The sequence below is a fragment of the Chaetodon auriga genome, chromosome 11, assembly GCF_051107435.1.
Source record: "Chaetodon auriga isolate fChaAug3 chromosome 11, fChaAug3.hap1, whole genome shotgun sequence".
NCBI classification, from domain to species: Eukaryota; Metazoa; Chordata; class Actinopteri; order Chaetodontiformes; family Chaetodontidae; genus Chaetodon; species Chaetodon auriga.
Genome location: NC_135084.1, coordinates 20,100,908 through 20,118,420, shown reverse-complemented (window position 1 = coordinate 20,118,420; position 17,513 = coordinate 20,100,908). Strand labels below are relative to the sequence as shown.

Genomic DNA, 17,513 nt, shown 5'->3' with positions numbered 1-17,513 from the left:
ATTTAACCTATTCTTGATGAAAATGTGCATTTTTTTCATCCTAAAAAGCTTCTTAAAATCACATGTGATGTAATTTGCAGGTTTCTGTGTTTTACCGATAGGTGAACTAGGAGTCCACCTACAGTACCTGGATGCATAACAGAGAAGCCCTTGAGGTCTCTTGACCTCAAGGGCTTCTCTTGAGGCTTCTCTTGAGGTCACAGAAAATCACAATACATCCAATTTCTTGGAATTGGTGTTGAAGCTGTGACATTTTAGTATTTACACAGTATTAGTGCATTGTTTAAAATACTGTTCCATAGATTAATATACAGCAATGAAGCCATTATAAACTGATAAGCTAGGCTCAGATTACGCGAGTTTTAAAATCCTGACCGATTTTTGAAATCGGGCTGCATCACGCACATGGAGAAACTTCACAGATGTTTTTTTCTCTAATCTCAGACATGAACACATACACGATTTGAAAATAACGGTGTATCACGCACACTACAGAATATTATTGAGATTATTGTGGCAATGCACCATCCCACTGAGCTCTCTCATGTGATCTCATGACGTGGTGCAACAACTTGCTTTAGTAATGTTTTGCAGTGAAAAAAACAACCAAAGCAGAAGACTTAACCAGTCTAGATAAGAAAATGGTTGGGGAATCACATTCAACACAGGTTGTCTATTCTTCAGCGAGCTAACATTAGCCTCAAGGGCTAGAATGATTACTGTTGCTTGGCAACACTGTCAGCTGTTCTCAAACAATTTCTGAGACACACATTTGTAGAACTATCACAGTTTCCTCTATGATCTGTCTCTCACCTCCTATCCTCTCCTCTGCTTTGTGAGTGTCCACAGGTTTAGTTTGTGGCTCTTTCGAGGAAGTGACCCCGTCTGCTGCTCGACTCTCCACTGGCCTTAGGGAGCTGCCACTGGGGGACTTCTTCGTTGGCGTCTTAGCGGGAGACTTGCTTGTGGTTGTGGTGGTAGTGGTTTCACCATTGGACGGCTTCTTACTGAGCTGGAGGCCACTGGTGAACTTTTCATGCTAAAGAGAGATGAGGACATGAAACAATAGGTAGAGATTTAAGGAGTATAAGACAACTGTGTATTATGGTGAACACTGGTGTGTGTTAGGGTACATATTGTGTGTGTGCGCGTGTGTGTGCACGTGTGTGTGTATACTTACCTTTAGAGCCTCCTCAGGTACAGTGAGCTCTCCTCTCACCACCGTGAACAGGTTGGTATGTGAGATGGACAGGTTAAAGAAATACTGGCCACAATTATGATGCATTTAAATTATATTAGCTTTATATAGTAGACAGTAAAAAATTTGGTATCTTTGTAAGAATCAAAATAATAATACTGGGGCTTGAGCTGGCTGTTCAACATGTTTTTGCAAGGATGAACCCACTGGTGCATGTGTGAGTGCTGAAGAGGCTAAAAGATTAGAAAAGCGAAAGGATATCATATCCAAACCTCAGCTTGTCCTCCAACTTCAGAGTGATGTACATCTGCTCCTGGATGCGGACATCATTTACAAAAGTCTGCGGAGGGAAGAAAAGGCAAGACAAAAAACAAGCTGGTATTTTAAATCAAAGGTAACAATAAACAGTTACATTAACATAGAATAAACACAAATTCAACGAACACAAATTCAACTATAGTTTATGTGTGAATGCGAAGAGTTAAAATCTTTATTTCTAAGATGCTTTCACGTACAATAAATTGGACAATGAAGGAAGAGAACACCACAGCAAGGCATCTGATTAGCAGACTGTAACAGTTGCCAGGCAGTAATGTTAAACTTGCGTGTGGTTAGTGAGATCCTATTATGCATGAGGCCATGGTGAACAGTTGAAATCAGTGTGCACAGCCAGGCCTAAGCATGACAATGCACGTCTATGACTGTTTTCTCTTCCACCTCTTTCTTTCTCCCACTCCCATTCCACCCGTTCACCCCTCCTTCTGCTATGCAGCTCTGAGACGGATCGTGTGTCACTGAACTGCAAATGAAATTCTATCATACTTGCACTGCTGTTGTAATAAAACATTCCTTTCTCCCCTCTAGTGGGGTGAATTCATGACAGCTTAACAAAGCAGTGGCCAAACACCTCCCGTAACGCAGTAAATGGTCACTGGACAGTGCCCCAACACAGCTTTTTACTCACCACTGTGGCAAATCTCTATATATCCACTGACTCAGCAGGAGAAGACTTCCTCTGATTCCAGCCAAAGAAGCTGGATGGTTAATGACACAGCAGGAAGTGACTCTGACTCTGGCTTCCTGTCTGAGAGCTGGAGAGGATGTGAGGGGCAAGCTGCATACAGTGTGTGTCCAATCTGGTGAGCTGTGACTGAGTGCTAATCACTACATATGACTAACAGCATGTGGACAGTTTTACTGAGTTAAAATGTCAAAGAGAGAAATGAAGTTTATCTACAATGAGAGAAATACAGAGTTAATGTGTGTTACTCAAGGTTATGATGCAGAATTACCTTTAAAATTACAGATAAAGGGTTGGATGTATCATCTGGGTTGTATTTTGAGCTTTAGTGGCCCTTTGTTTATAGTTGGATCAAAGATTGAGCCCTTAAGTTGTGATTTACATAATTAGGTTGAGATTCCAATTGACCTCAGATAAAAATCTTTATTGACAGAGAGACTGATTAGCAGCAGAAAAATAGAAGGTCCTATCGACTGCCAAATAATAAGTTAACCTCTAACCCTTCAGAATCTCAACACTGAGGTTTTTCACCTTAAATGTCTTTGATTTGTTCCCTCTGTATCTCGATTTTTCTCCGTCTTTATAGTCTCGATCCATCTCCCTCTAAACCACTTTGCTTCTCCTTCAGCTGGTTAAACGCCTTCCCTTATCTCTCCTCACCCAACACCCTTCTCAAAGTCATTCTTTTCTGTCCTGTCTGCATTCTCCCTTTCACCTTTGTCCTAACCTCTCTCTGTTCTGCATATTTCAGTCTGTGTACTCACCCCATTCAGGCTGCCCAGATCCTTGACCTTGTGTTCGTCAGTCCCAGCCTCATAGTTGATGACTGCGTGCTGCTTATCCACACTGCGGGACTTCAGACACAAACATACACATGAAGCATTAGTCAAGTGGTGACAATCTTGAACTTGATGTGATTATTAAGACCAGGTCATGAAGATCAGGTGTCATTGGTCCAGATTTCTTAACAGACAGAGGGAATTACTAGTTTTACTCTTCATCTGTGCTGCTCTGCTGCAGAACAGCAACTGTTTCTCACACAAACTATTAGAGGGCTGCGTGTGACTGGAGCAGACTATGCTATGTTAAATCTTTGTGGAAGTATGAGCATGCAAAGTCAAGAATGTATTTTGACAGTAGCTTCAATGTTACTATGTATGATATCTTGATGCAAGACGGTGCCACACATGGCAGCCTCTGCACTGCACTCTCTTTATTTCACATACTTGTGTACATCATAGTCCTGTGTATTCTTTACCTTTGTCTGTTCAGCTTTGTACGTGTAAGGACATTGAGAGTATGGAAAACAGACTCAAATTCCTTGTATGTCTACACACACACACACACACACACACACACACACACACACACACAAGGAGAACAGCGGAACAATGAAGGACTGGAGGTGAAAGTATTGATTTTCTGCAGTGTCCTATCAGCTCTTTTGACAATAAATTATCTCCAGCACTGCAACCTTCTGTATGATGAAAAAAAATGATGCAGGCCCAGAAATATATTGTGGAATCTGACCCTCAAATGTATCAATGTCACAAAATTTGAAAACATATCTAGAAGTATGCACTGACTGATAAGCAAATTTGCTGCAGTGTCCAAATGTCTGTTAGAATGGCATTCAGATAAGATGTGTAAACCCTGGTCCATCTAACAAGTCAGTTAACAGACTAATAGCACTTCTAATTTTAAAATTAAATGAAAATGATCAAAACCAAAAAGTTAAATAATTTGCAGAATGAGATCCAGGCAAGAATTAGGTTATTGTGTTGCAGCCAATCAATGCTGATTCTGTGAGCTGAATCTAATGTTCAATTCTCATACGTATCCTTCCTTTAACCTCATTACCCCCCTTGTTCAAACAAAAAGCCACCTGAACTGCACACTCATGCTGAAGCCAACCATGGAGGAGATCACATCAGTGAGATTAGGAGAGATCAAACAGGATAGAAACCAACTGAGCTGCCCGTTGTACCTCACACCACAGGATAGAGCGGAGTCCTGCTGTTACACACAGACAAACTGCTGACCAACTGAGTGTGTGCAGAGGCAACTCAGAATACAGGTGTGGAGTACCTCAACATAACTAAAAAGTGAATGTCAGCAAAGTAACTACATCTGAAGTATTTAAAGTGAGCAGATACAAAAACTTTGCCAAAATGTGCTTCCAGGAGTTAAACGCATCTTGTGCATATAGGCAAAGAGTGAAAAAAGGGACAGATGAGGACAAGAAGAGGAACAGATAAAAACATGAGTCAAATCTGATTCATCACGGAAACAAGAAACACACACACACATGCACACTGCAGATGAGTTGAGCTATGAGACAGAGGAGACCGAAGAGCTCCAACAGCCTCACTGACTTTTCTATATCCAGTGTATTATTACCCAGAGGAAAAAATACATTATATGATTCAGGCTGACATCATGGAGACTGTTCCTGTATTTATTACACTCCTTCTCCTTTTCAATAAATAAATAAAGTAAGAATCTCTTCTGACCTTGAGGCCAAAGCTTAGAAATGGCACAACTGATATGTGAGTGATAGTTGAAAAAAAGCCAAGCTGCTGGAGAATTTGGTGAGATGACCACAACATTTACAAAACACTCACTCAGACCACTCAAGTTACAGTGTGATAAGCCTTATGTCATACAATCATTTGAAGTCTGATATTCTGTCCATGAGTGTGTGTGTTTGTGTTTTATGTGGTGCATGACACAAGCAGCTCTTAACATTTAGCCATGTGACGAGGTCTTGGCTAGATCAAGCAGTCACATGGAGGACAACTGTAAGCAGCTACACAAACACACACACACACACACACACACACACACACACACACACACACACACACAAAGCCAAAAAAAAATCTTCAATTTGAATGATTTCCCCTATCTTTCTATCATTCCAAAGACTTTACAAGGGTAAGAACACCAGAACACATATATGCACACATGCAGGAGCAGCAGATCCTCAGGTCATCTGAGACATATCAGAAAATACATATGGAAAAAAAAGTCTACATGCTTCAGTAAACGACACATATTACTTCTCTCCTACTTTTTCTCATCAAAGAGCAGGACTGTGAGAGGATTTAGGCCAGCTAGAAACTAATAAAAACTCAGCAATCAGCACACTGAAAGGGCAGCACGGTCAACTTTAGACACAGTGATGCTGTCTTTAACTGCAACATGTCTTCATCAGTAATATTTTTCATTTCAGACTGAAAGTCCATGACAAACTCACCGCAAGCAGAATAGATGGAAGATTGTCTTATAGGATCGAAAGAAAGAACATAAGCAGAACAGCAATGATTTCTGTATGCAAGCATGTCTCTATATGACACCAGGAGGGTGCATGCAGTTTGTGTTTCACTGTATTCCAAAACTCAGGTCAAATGTGTGTGAAGCAACATAACTGACAGGCTAAACACTGGTACCAGTAAAAACATCTCTCAGTATGTAATGTCATAACAGAGACTGCTGCCATGGATGCACCCTCGACCCACTACAACAGACTCAGCCAGATAAGATCTAACTCAGGAGGTATCTGCCCCACTTTCTATTAATAGTACAGTGACCAGAGCAGTGCACATGAGCATACACATGGTCTCCCTGGATGTATGCACAGCTGCACACACACACACACACACACACACACACTCACCAACATGAAGGCATATACACTTGTTCTACTACTGCAAGAGCAGAAGTATGAGCATTGGGGGCTAATTTGTAGTGTACTCACTTAGACTCAGTAAACAGTTAGCTTCTAAAACCAACTACTGAGAGGTCAGTAGGTCATTTATATGACTGAGAAGAACCCCTTAATGAGTGTCAGGCTCTGTGTGCCTAGCTGCTATCAGACGACCATTCTTTGTTTACTAAAGACAAAACTTTATACAGAGGGAAAGAGGGGGAAATGCAACAATTACATCTGGCTTATTAAATCTGCTGTGTGGAGAAATTGGTGCGTAAAGCGTTCTCACCTGTAGCATGAGTTCGCAGTCATCCCTACCGACAAAGATCATTTCCCGGGGGAGTCTGTGACGAGTTCCCCCGCTGCTCACCAGGAACCAGGAGGTCACACTCATCTCTGCAACCTGCTGCTGCCTCTGGTACACACCTACGAAAGCAAATAAGCAGTACGTCAGCTAATCTGTAGTCGTATAAACAGAGCTGGATCCCACAGCTGTAAAACTGCTTTCAAATACAACTTCAAATACAACACCTGCTGGAACAGTTCTAAGAATAATAATAATAAATACAATAATAATGAATAACAGCATTTTTAGAGGAGAGAAAATTTTTATATTTACAACCGTGGCTCTAAGATTTGACTACTGTTCTTTCGCCTGAACTTGGCGTCAATACAATACAAATCTAAGTAAGAAGTTTGAAGTATGGAAAATAGTGAGTTCTATTACACACCTCTGGTCCAGGTAGCTCACTGCTGATAGACTGCCAACAACACAACACAGCTAGGCCATCCTGAGGAAGGAGAAACAAGGAAAGGTTTTTCTTCTTGTTTCATTTATATTGAGAGAGACAGGCTAACACATTCTATTTGTTTCTTTGTAATTTAATATAAAGAGCAATGAAGGAAGACAGTAGAGTCACAGACAACGTGTAAACATTTGAAGAGAGACATTGAATCAAATCACTCCATGTTGCTTCATTTTCTTTTGCTGGTAGGGGGAATGAGGTTGAGTGGGCGGTCTTGCAATGTGATGCCTCACTGTCGACGCCTGGAAATGAACACTAAGCCAGCCAGTAAGATGCATCCTCTCTTTCTCTCTCCCTGCCCTGATCACTGCCAGATGTTAGATGAGGAAGTGATGTAGGAATGTTGGCTGGCCTCCCCAGCAGGACATTTATTTTCCCTCCAGTCTACCTCCTCCCCTCGCTCTCAGTCAGATGAGCTCGAAAGGAGGTCAAAGCCAGCCACTCTAACTTTCTAACTGCCCAAGCCTAGAAGAAAAACATTACACAGTACTAAGTGACTGGGATTTCATCTGTATGGCTGGTTTCTAAAGAGCATGTTAGAAGTTTGGTTGGTGGCTGGTTGAGTGGCTGCTGGGATTGATGCTCTGTGACTGAGTGACTGGCAGTGAAATTCAGCAGCCAAACACACCTTTTCATGATTGAATTTTTCAAACTGTCACAGAGCAGAGCCTCTCAGAGAGAAGTTGAGAATCTGTTTCCTCTGCTGCATTTGGTTACACCTTAATGTCTAAGCTAATACCGTGGTTTAAACAATTTCAATGTTTTTTAACAATTATTTATTTCAAAATGGAACAGGTTTCAAAAGGGATGCTTTTCATGGCAATTTCCAGTGGTGCTAAAATAACAGGAGCTTTGTCGTGTGTAGAAAGTGCCAAGAAAAGCCCATCAGAGAGGGAATTAAAGATTATTGAGCTAAGTGCTTGCTCACTTGACCTTATAAGTACTTGGTATACCAACTCAATAATCCCCTGGGTAAAATTTTAATCAACTGCACACCTCTGACAGTTCCTTGCACAACACTGTTTGTAACGTGACTGCACCAAAGCAACAGCTGTCTCTGGTGTAAAGGGATCAACGTTTCATCAAAGCATTAGCTCAGAATATCTGATATATATAATACACTTTACATGATGTGTATAACATTTAATGAGGGAATTTTAGACTTGGTTGCAAAGTACTGTGATATAATTAATGTGCTGCAACATGCTGTCATAGTTAAGTATTTTTAGCATATTTTTTGCATCAGTTTTTCCTTTATAGAGTTGTTAGTGAAGAGTGACATGAAGAAGGGAGAGAGGGGAGGATCTGTGAAGGTTACTGACATGATTGGTTACGTCCAAAATTGACCAGACCTTTGTAAATACTAAGATCCCTAAAGCAAGTACAGAATTACGGTTTTATTATATCAAATGTTAACGATAATTACAATTAATTTTCTGCATCCTTCACTAAAATAACTCTTGGGAGTTATGGGAGAACAATGCAAGATTAGATTTCCTTATATCCAATAAAACCATCGCTGGCCAGATTCCAACTCAGCATCTCATGCTTATGATGTACACTTTGTGCTGCAGTACCAGTCATTTGAGCACTTTGTATGTCATCTATGGGACAAACATTGCATTTGGACGCTATGCTGGAACAACACACACTTTCTGAGAAAGCCTACAAAGAACAACAGCAGCACTGACGATACACTATAATTATGTGCGGCTTCCACTCCCCACTGTAACCAAAGCATCTGAAGGCTTGCCGTCTCAATAACCAAGACACACTCACAGCAGAACGCAAGGTTAATGAGAATGTGGCTGAGGAGGCTGAATACGATGCATACCAGCCTGTGTGGTGCCACTAAAAAACGTTCTTTCTATCACACATGAAAGACATGGCACAGCTGGAGGAATGCAGCGGTGGGTCTGACAAAGGAGATACAGCTGTCTGCTTTACACGTGCTCCTTACACTGCTTTTGTTCAATGATCAGCTCTCCCAAATTACAAAAAACACATTTTCTCACTCTCTCTGGGCCAGATTTTGAGATATGCATATCTGGGATTTCTGCCTCCATCTCAAAACAATGGAGGTGAATGGAATTACACGAGTGGTGCTCACAGTACTGGAAAATTATGATTAGGAAACAGCAAAAGATAGCGTTCTTGTTACTCCAGATAATACAGAAAAAACAACTAGTCGATTAATTGATCAACAGAAAATAACTATTTTGCTAATTTTTTGTTATCAACTGTAAAAAGCTAAATATTGCAAAAATTGCCAAATATGTAAATACACAATTTATAAAAATCAGTGTTTTCCCAACCATTTTTCACAGCGCCTAAGCCGAATGAAGCCGTTCCTCAAATGGGCGGACTTAACCTTAACTGACTGGTTAAGAAGGTCAGCTCTGTCCTTGGATGCCCCCTTGACCCAGTTGAGGCGGTGGGAGAAAGGAGGATGATAGCTAATCTTTCATCCCTGACTGAGAGTGTGTCCTGCCTAATGCGGGACACTCTGACAGCAATGGGCAGCTCCTTCACAGACAGACCACTGCACCCGCGGTGTGTGAAGGAGAGGCACCGCAGGTCCTTCCTTCCTGCTGCTGTCACACTTTACAATCAACACTGCTCCCAGGAGACCACACACTGAAACCGGCAATCAGTGTATTCTAAATTGTGCAATATCAATACTTGCTATGTGCAAGAATATCGAATTGTTGCACACAGGAATGTTGAAAAAAATGTAATGTAATGTAATGTAATGTAATGTACTGTAATGTAGTCAATAATGAAACTACTGTTTTGTTTTGTTTTTAGAAATTTGGGCAAAACAATGGGTTCCAACCATTTTGCCTATGTTCGTCTCATTGTTTACTACTTCTTACAGTTTACATTGGCAGATCTACAGCAATAAATGTCACATGTACCATACCATTCGACATGCAAAGCAAGAGGAGATGCAAACATGTTTGCTTCTAAATATTGATAATACACAAGTTCAATGTTTAGACACTGGGAAAAACAAACCGTTAACACTCGTTTGGTTCTGTGGTTCTGTCTCATCTCCATTCCACTCTTTCAGCAAATCAAATTCTTGCTGCCGCTAATCAGTAGAAGCAGTGACCTCATGGTTCTGGCAGGAATTCCCCAACACCCTGACCTGCACTTATCCCCCACATACACACACGCACACAGAATTAAGGAGTGAAAGGACAGGATTATTCCAAGATGACTGTGTATTCTTTGTCTGAGGGAGATGGCAGTGAAGACAGGAAACATGCACGGCACTTCCTGCGGTGGACAGAGCTCACTCGTCTCTTGAGTCGACAGAAGATGTGCATCTGATGTTGATTTGATGACTTTCTGGTATGAAAAGCCATGTGCCTACAGCGAGGCTGCTCATTCACGTCTCAAAGGAACTGAATCACATTATCATGAGAAAAATCATCTTAAACATTAACAAAGTGGCAGATTTGAAGCAAATGAGTTTGAGCACTGCCATTATTATTCATTATATAATAAGATGTTGAGACATATAAAATACGCAGGGTGATTATAAAACAGTGTTGGATAATCAGATTTTGTTGGCTGTGACTAATCGCTCTTGCCGTTATGTTTCCGTTCGCCTGCAAACTGTTATATAAACTGTCTTCTGTCTTTTCAACAATTCAAATCTCTTCCCTCCACTCCAAACTAGCCAATCACAGACTGTGAGAGGACAGGAAGTGACGTCAATGAGAGCCAGTTTATTAACTGTCATTACCTTATTTGTTTCTTTGCTGCAACACGTGGCTGCTGCTCTCCACATAGCATCTGGCTCCAGCGTGTATCCCAGGATGATGCAACAGCTGGGTAACCATCAGCACTGCTCATCAGCTTTTTCTATCTAACCTCCCTGACCGTCACATCACCGCCGTGACTGTGATAGCTGACTCAAACCACATCATCTGCGCTGACAGCCGCTGTGTGTAGCCTCCATACACAGATTTACACAAACACACGCTAAACAAACCAAAATGAAAGAGACAGCAGGAGAGAAAGAGCCAGGAAGAAAGAGACGGGCAAGCAGACACAGAGAGACCACTCATACTCTCGTCACACACATTTCCACATGGTCTTATGATGGGAGCCAAACTTAGCCCTAGCAAGGGTGTGGTTGTCTGCCTACATTGTAAAAATATAGCTTAATCTCAGTGCAGCTGCATTAAAACTCACCAGCCGTTCCAGTGGATGCTAGCTCCACAAAACTCATCAAGTAAAAACCATGTCTGGCTGCGTCACACCCTATGTGCAGTGTGTCTAAGGAAAGTAGTTTTGACAGAAAGATCTTACCATATGTTTTGCTACTCACTGATTCAATTGAAAAGCTTTTAGGCATTTGTTGTTCTGAACGTTCATGTCTGGTTGGTCTTTCTCTGGAGATATCAACTGCAGAAAGGAGGTGATGCATTTAATGTTTACAACAGCAGCAAACGCTGATTGTTCTCATTCATAAATAGCACCCTGTAGTTGAGCAGTGACAGCTCCCTTGGCTGAACAGATTAAGTAAAGAACTGTATGTAATATGTATAAAATTAAACTCTACTGGCAAAAAAACCTGAGTATTTCATACATGGCACTCTGACTCATTGCGAAGTTATTCTCGAAAGTGCAGCGTAAAAACACCACAGCAAAGATGGCTTAGTACCAAAGGTGTTGCCAAAATAAAAACACACGAGTCATGCAGAATAACAATTTATGTAAGGCGAGAAATTCAGGTTCTGGCATAAAAATTGCGATCAATATTGCAGCTTTCCAAAACTGGAAAAAAAGAGCAAAAGGGATATGTGGTGCTAGCAGGTGCCTTGGAGGTATAAATAAAACCAATGAAAGGAAAATACATTGAAGCACAAGACAAATGGAAAAGCAGCAGCCTATTCCCTCGAAAATGCTCACGTAAGGTCAGTGAGTCAATACGTAACAGACGAGGGAGACTGAATCTGTCTTGCAACCCCAGGGATGTTTTGTGAGCATGGAAGCCTCCAGACCCTGAGGGGTATAAAGAACAAACCAGGCAACAGACTCAAGACGAGACAGCCAAGCAACCTCTGGTCAGACAGACAAACCAACACACAGACAAAAGGCTTTTCTTGTCCCCAATGGCTGAGTCTACTGTAGATCTACAAACATGAAAGCGTACAGAAAAGGAGGTATACAATCTATTGTTCCTCTCGAAACTTTAGGCCAAAGGAGAGACTGGACTTTTCTATGATGTCAATAAAGGTTTGCCAGACACTTAAAACAAGCTGAATCAGAATTTTGTCAGTTAAATGAGACATATTTTCTTGCTCTTTGGGTGATGAACTTAATCATTTTAAAATTATCATACTTATGATACTAATTGCTACTTAAGTAAGTAAGTAAGTAAGTAATGATACCTGCATTTCACACTTGCATGCAACTTACTGTATGAGTACCAGGTGTGACAACGAGCATATCTGTGTCAAAACTAAAACACTGACCTCCAGGTGTTTGCGTGACCAGTAAATATCCAGTAGCTCTACAGGGCAGTCAGGCTTTGTTTGATAGCAGTTAAATAATACAGTGTCTACGAGACGTTCTTGGTCTAAAATTAAGGAGGTGCAGAGGAGAACGCTGTGGCTGCTCCGGGGATATCAGTCTAAAACGTTTGATTCCATTTGACATGTGAATCTAGTTGGCCTACTTTACCTCTCCTTGTAAATAAAGAAAAGCAGATGCAGGGTAAAACACTCGCTAGCCCTATTCAGTTTAAGGGACCTCCTTTGACTCAGTCTTCAAAAGAATCTTGTTTAAACATTTTTCTTGTCAAGTTGCTTGAACCTTTTTCGACATAGTAATTCCTCAGAGAAAACCTAAAAGCCACAAATGAAGGCAGAAATCCACAATAAACATGTCTGTACTTTGGGTTTGTCAAGGTAAAGGCTCAGTAAGTGACCTCAGGCTGACTGTAGCTTGACAGTAGAACAGCTAAGGGTGCTCCCAAAGCTTACAAATGAGGATGGAAGAACATTTTGACGCATCCATACTAAGTGATCAGCTGCATGATTTGCCATTTTTTCTACTGCTCACTGACACGTACGTGTACAAAAACAACAACAACAACAACAACAACAACAACAACAGCAACAACAACAACAACATGGTCAGATGTATGAGAACATGAGAAGAAAGACATCTTAACACATGACTCAAGTTGGTCATACTTTCCCCACCATGCTTTTGTAAATCTGGATCCTCCTGGAGTAAGAAAAAGTGTACTAAATTTAAATTTCACTTAACTAAAACTTCCAATTAAAATGTCAGAAATGTAACAAAGACACATAATTTATGCTAATGAATTATACACTTTGAATAGTGTAAAATTTATGCAGCCAGATAACCACCATAAACCAACATTAATCTCTTACGACAGGATAACAGCACCATGCAGGGGGATCATAAATCATTACAGTGTCAGTACAGTACCTCAAATCTGCAGAAACTTGAGTGTGCACGTGTATGTATGGCTTTATGTGTGTTCATGTGGCTTGCGCATGCAGCATGTGGGTGAATAAAAGTCTCCCATGCAGCAGAAAAGACCATATGGTGCAGAAAAGCGGCCACATGCATCACATGAGCAGTTGGCGAGAGGAACAAACAAGCAAACACCTCCATTTAGCCAGCATCCGTCCAGCCTGCACATTGTTATTACCATACACAACCCAGCACACCCCTAGCCTTAAGACAAAAACCCACCACATGTCCAGTGACCCCTGTGTTCCACATGACCTACAGACCTACATATGGACATTTACACTTCATGGATGTTGAGAACTGTAAAGGACTGTAGAGAAAAACATGACCTGCCCTTGAATGCTATCTGAGATAGTTATTATTCTCGTAGAGTCTATGGAGGGAGATCCAACACAAGCTCTCATACTGATACAGAGATAATGAAAAATAGATAATTAATAATCCAAGAGAACTGATGAAGCTCATGCCCTGCAGCATAGTCTTTTTCAGTGCATGTGACAAATTCTCCGAAGCATGTAAACACTACATTTTTCAGAAAAAATACTGAAATACACTCATTTCTGGAGGCAGATTTCTCAATGGGCCATGGGAGCAGTAGAAAATATGTAGAAAACTAGTGTGCAAACTTGAATTAATCATAAAAATGAGCAAAAACAAACAAAACATTAATTTCTCAATGATAATTTGAATTTTAGCTGTTTTATTAATCACTCTTAATTTATAAACATCTTCATATAAGAAGTAATATAGCACTACATCATAAGGCACATAGGAATATAACCAGTCAGTTATTATTAAGAGAACACTTAATTTAAAAATGATTCACTTCTTGAAGTTCTGTTTCTTTCTGTGGTAATAATTTTCTTTCACAGTTCTCTTATAAATCTCTTATAAATCAAATTTTGAACTGAGTTAATATGTTTAGCCTCTGAGACACTGAACAATGGCCCTTTAACAGGAACATTAGTATTTGACCAACCCTGCCACGTTGATTATGGCACCAATGTTTATGCGGCCCACAGCAAAAGCCTCAGCACTGGACAAAAATAGTGAACTCTCTCACACTGAAATCCACACTGGCACTTAGGAGGGAAAAAAACCATCGACGTTAGCATAACAGGACAATCAGGGGGAGCCTGGCATGGGAAGAGATGGGAATGGAAACTGCCCAAATACAAGATCAATATCTGCAGTGGAAAGAAGCATAAAATACCGGATATTCAGAGGGGAGTACGTTACACCCCAAAACAGATGTGAAGGTCACTCTGTTTTATTTTTCATTTTGAGAAGTTAAACACAGAAAAAAGAAATCAAACCAGACACACCCTTGCTGTTCCATAACAAGGGAGAGGCTGATGATTCTGTGTATAAATAATTGTGTCAAGCTTTTTTCTTGTTTTCTGCTCTGCTCTGCTGCCTCTACAAAATCTCCCACCGCAGACTTTTCTATTCACCTCCCGTGTCTCTCTTTGTGACTCCGCACACAAGCCGGCGCTTCACCGGGCAAAGCTATCTGACTCTCATAACCCTTTCAACATTATACTCTGGCAGATCACACAACTGAGATACACTGCTATTTTTAGACACAGACACCCTGGTACAAAAACACTGTTAAAAACATCTTGAGTGGAGTGGAATAGATTAGAATATAAGTTCCAGGATATGCTGTTTTCAGTCACAAATAACACTCCCAGACCACTGAAGTGAAATGAACTCACTTCCTAAACTTCCTACTATACACAATAGCTGTGGGCAGGCCGAACAACAAAGACCTCAATCCCAACCATAGTCCAGAACAAAAAATAGGTTAATATTACTGAAGGCAACCTTACAATACATGCACACATTGCTCACTGACCATTGTAAGAATTATAATACTGAACTTAAGGGACCAAGCAATTCAGGACAGATGATTTTTGGTTTATTTTGTCTGTTTACAGTTAATAGCCCACTTATGACAGTGCACACCAAGTGTCACCAAATTTACCAATCAGCACGGGCAGCTTGGTGACTGTAGTGATTTATGTGTTGTTGAGGTTTCCTGTTTTTCAGAAGAAAACCGCTATAAGAAAATGTCAGCAAATAAAAAAACAGAGGGCAGTATCTCTATTCATTCACATGATTGCCTGTGTTCTGCACTGTAACTGTGTAAGTGGACACATATGGAGGCAGGCTGGGCTGCAGTCTAGGTAGGACACTGCTGCTGCTTCCTCTCCGCCCTGTGACACTGACACAGTTTTTAAAAATGCAACCGCCTGTAGAGCCAACCAGCCTGCTGGTAGCCACATTTGCGGAGAGGACAGGAAAGAGGTGGAAAAAGGCAGAGTGAAAGAGGGAAGGCAAAGGAAAGGAAAGGAGCAAAGCCGGACTGGATGGTATTATCCGCACATTCTATGGCTCAAACCCAAGAAATTTGAATTATTACAGATGAGGGAGGAGGAGGAGACTAACAAGACTCGCTGATGTGCAGCCTATAGCTCTCCAGCCTTCCAAGAACACATCAGTCCAGTATGTGGACAGCCAACTGCATTATAAAGCCCGACCTGGCATGCAGGCGGTCTTCACTGATACCTTTGATGCCATCAGATGCCATTAAGGGAAGTTATCAAGATCAACAAATGCAATAAGGCTGCTGCTATGAATATCTTGGTTTCGTGTGTTTTAAACAGTTGTGTAACTTTGGTATTCTGCTTCTAGCATCTGGACTAAATTCACCCAATATTCAAAACAGTCTGTTACCTGATAAACAATAATAATTTTGCATAGATTTCTTTGTATGGGGCGTGCAAATTATGCATCTTATTAGATCTTTGTCGGTGTTTGATGAGCCATATCAGACATAAAGACACTGCACTGCAGTTATAGCACATCTTTTGCCATTTCCAAGAGTTTTGCATCTTATGTGATGATGACAGCAAAAATCAAACTCAACACAAAGAGAGCGGATGCATGTAGGCCAGCTACATCTGCCCCACGAAAACAAAGCCCCCACACACAAGAAGAGCAGGGGATCCGACATCGGGAAACACTCTGCAGCTACATTACGTAGTAAATTTCCTTCTCGTATAATTTACCCTTCAGACAACAAAAACTCAAAGAGGACCCCGAGATTAGTGCGTTTCCAATGAGATAAACACAAAGCGTCCATTGTGACCGACCTTCATTGATGAGCATCCTGTCTCGATAGCCTCCGTGCGGTTACAGAAGGATGCAACTGACAGAATAAAGCAGGCCAAACGCAAATAGTAACAGCACAGAGGGCGAATGTGCCCGGTGTTTTTCAGGGGCTGCAAAGTGGCGAGGCTGTGTCGCTTTACAAAGGCGGAGCAGGGCAGGCTGGTCATGCTGCTGCCGACAACAGCAGCCATACAGTTAGCCAACAGGGAGTCACACCAGCTTGTTTAGCCGTTATAAGCATAAGAGAGTATGTAACGTTACTTTGGCAAATTTTGTACATCAATTTGAATCCATGTATCATGGTTTTAACAAGACAAGCTCCAAATTCTGCCGTGCCACCTCGGAGAATATTATATGAACAGTGAAAACCCACACTGTCATCAATAGATGGGCAGCAGAAAAGCAGGAAAGCGACTCTTTCTATTTTTCTCCTCCGCAAACTTCACGCGCGTCTAACGGTCGACTACCTAGCAAAAAGCCTACGTTAGCTAGCCTGTTTATTGTACTTGTTAGTTAAATAAAAGTGAAACGTATTCCTCACATACCCTTTTCCTTTCTGGTGTGTGCTGCTGTTGAAGGTGTGCGTATGTGGAGCGCCCAGCCCTGCCGTTGCTGCAGTTCAGTCTGGCTCTGCGCGTCGGCCTTCTCCCCCTCCGTTGCTCAGCAATAACGCTGCTCCCTGCTAGCGGCGAGCGGACCAACATCCTGGAAGAAGCGTCAAGCGGCGGAGATGGAAATCACGACTTCCGGTTTTAACTTTCAGAATAAAGTCAGAGCGAACAAAATGCAGAGATTTGTCAGTGAGTGGTGTGTCGCTAAACCGTGTGTGTACCTAGGCAACCGTGTGCACAATTAATCATGTGACCACAGGTTTAGGAAAAATGTAGTTCAACGTCCCTGTGGGACGAGATGAACATCTGTGAAACAGTGACATGATAGTCAGGACAAACAACATTAAACCTATTATACTTATTCATTTATTATTATTTACTTTATTTTGTTTCTTGTATAGTCCCTTTTATAGAGGAGAGTTGTTGCCAGCTTAACTGTAAGTTTATGAAAAATATAAATGCA

General features: G+C 41.3%; 1 protein-coding gene across 3 annotated transcripts in view; it reads right to left on the bottom strand.

Annotated features, from left to right (window-relative positions):
- The window catches only part of cep170aa (centrosomal protein 170Aa), a 40,820-nt gene extending 23,703 nt beyond the window's left edge, over positions 1–17,117 (bottom strand). For all 3 annotated transcript variants that reach the window (XM_076742564.1, XM_076742565.1, XM_076742567.1), the window contains exons 1-7: positions 16,985–17,117; positions 6,663–6,722; positions 6,221–6,357; positions 2,984–3,073; positions 1,460–1,538; positions 1,181–1,239; positions 814–1,039 (exon numbers count right to left, since the gene is read on the bottom strand). In XM_076742564.1, the coding sequence (XP_076598679.1) occupies positions 814–1,039; positions 1,181–1,239; positions 1,460–1,538; positions 2,984–3,073; positions 6,221–6,325 (559 nt within the window). In that variant the 5' untranslated portion in view covers positions 6,326–6,357; positions 6,663–6,722; positions 16,985–17,117. The remainder of the gene's footprint in view (positions 1–813; positions 1,040–1,180; positions 1,240–1,459; positions 1,539–2,983; positions 3,074–6,220; positions 6,358–6,662; positions 6,723–16,984) is intronic.
- Between the last annotated feature and the right edge of the window lie 396 nt (positions 17,118–17,513).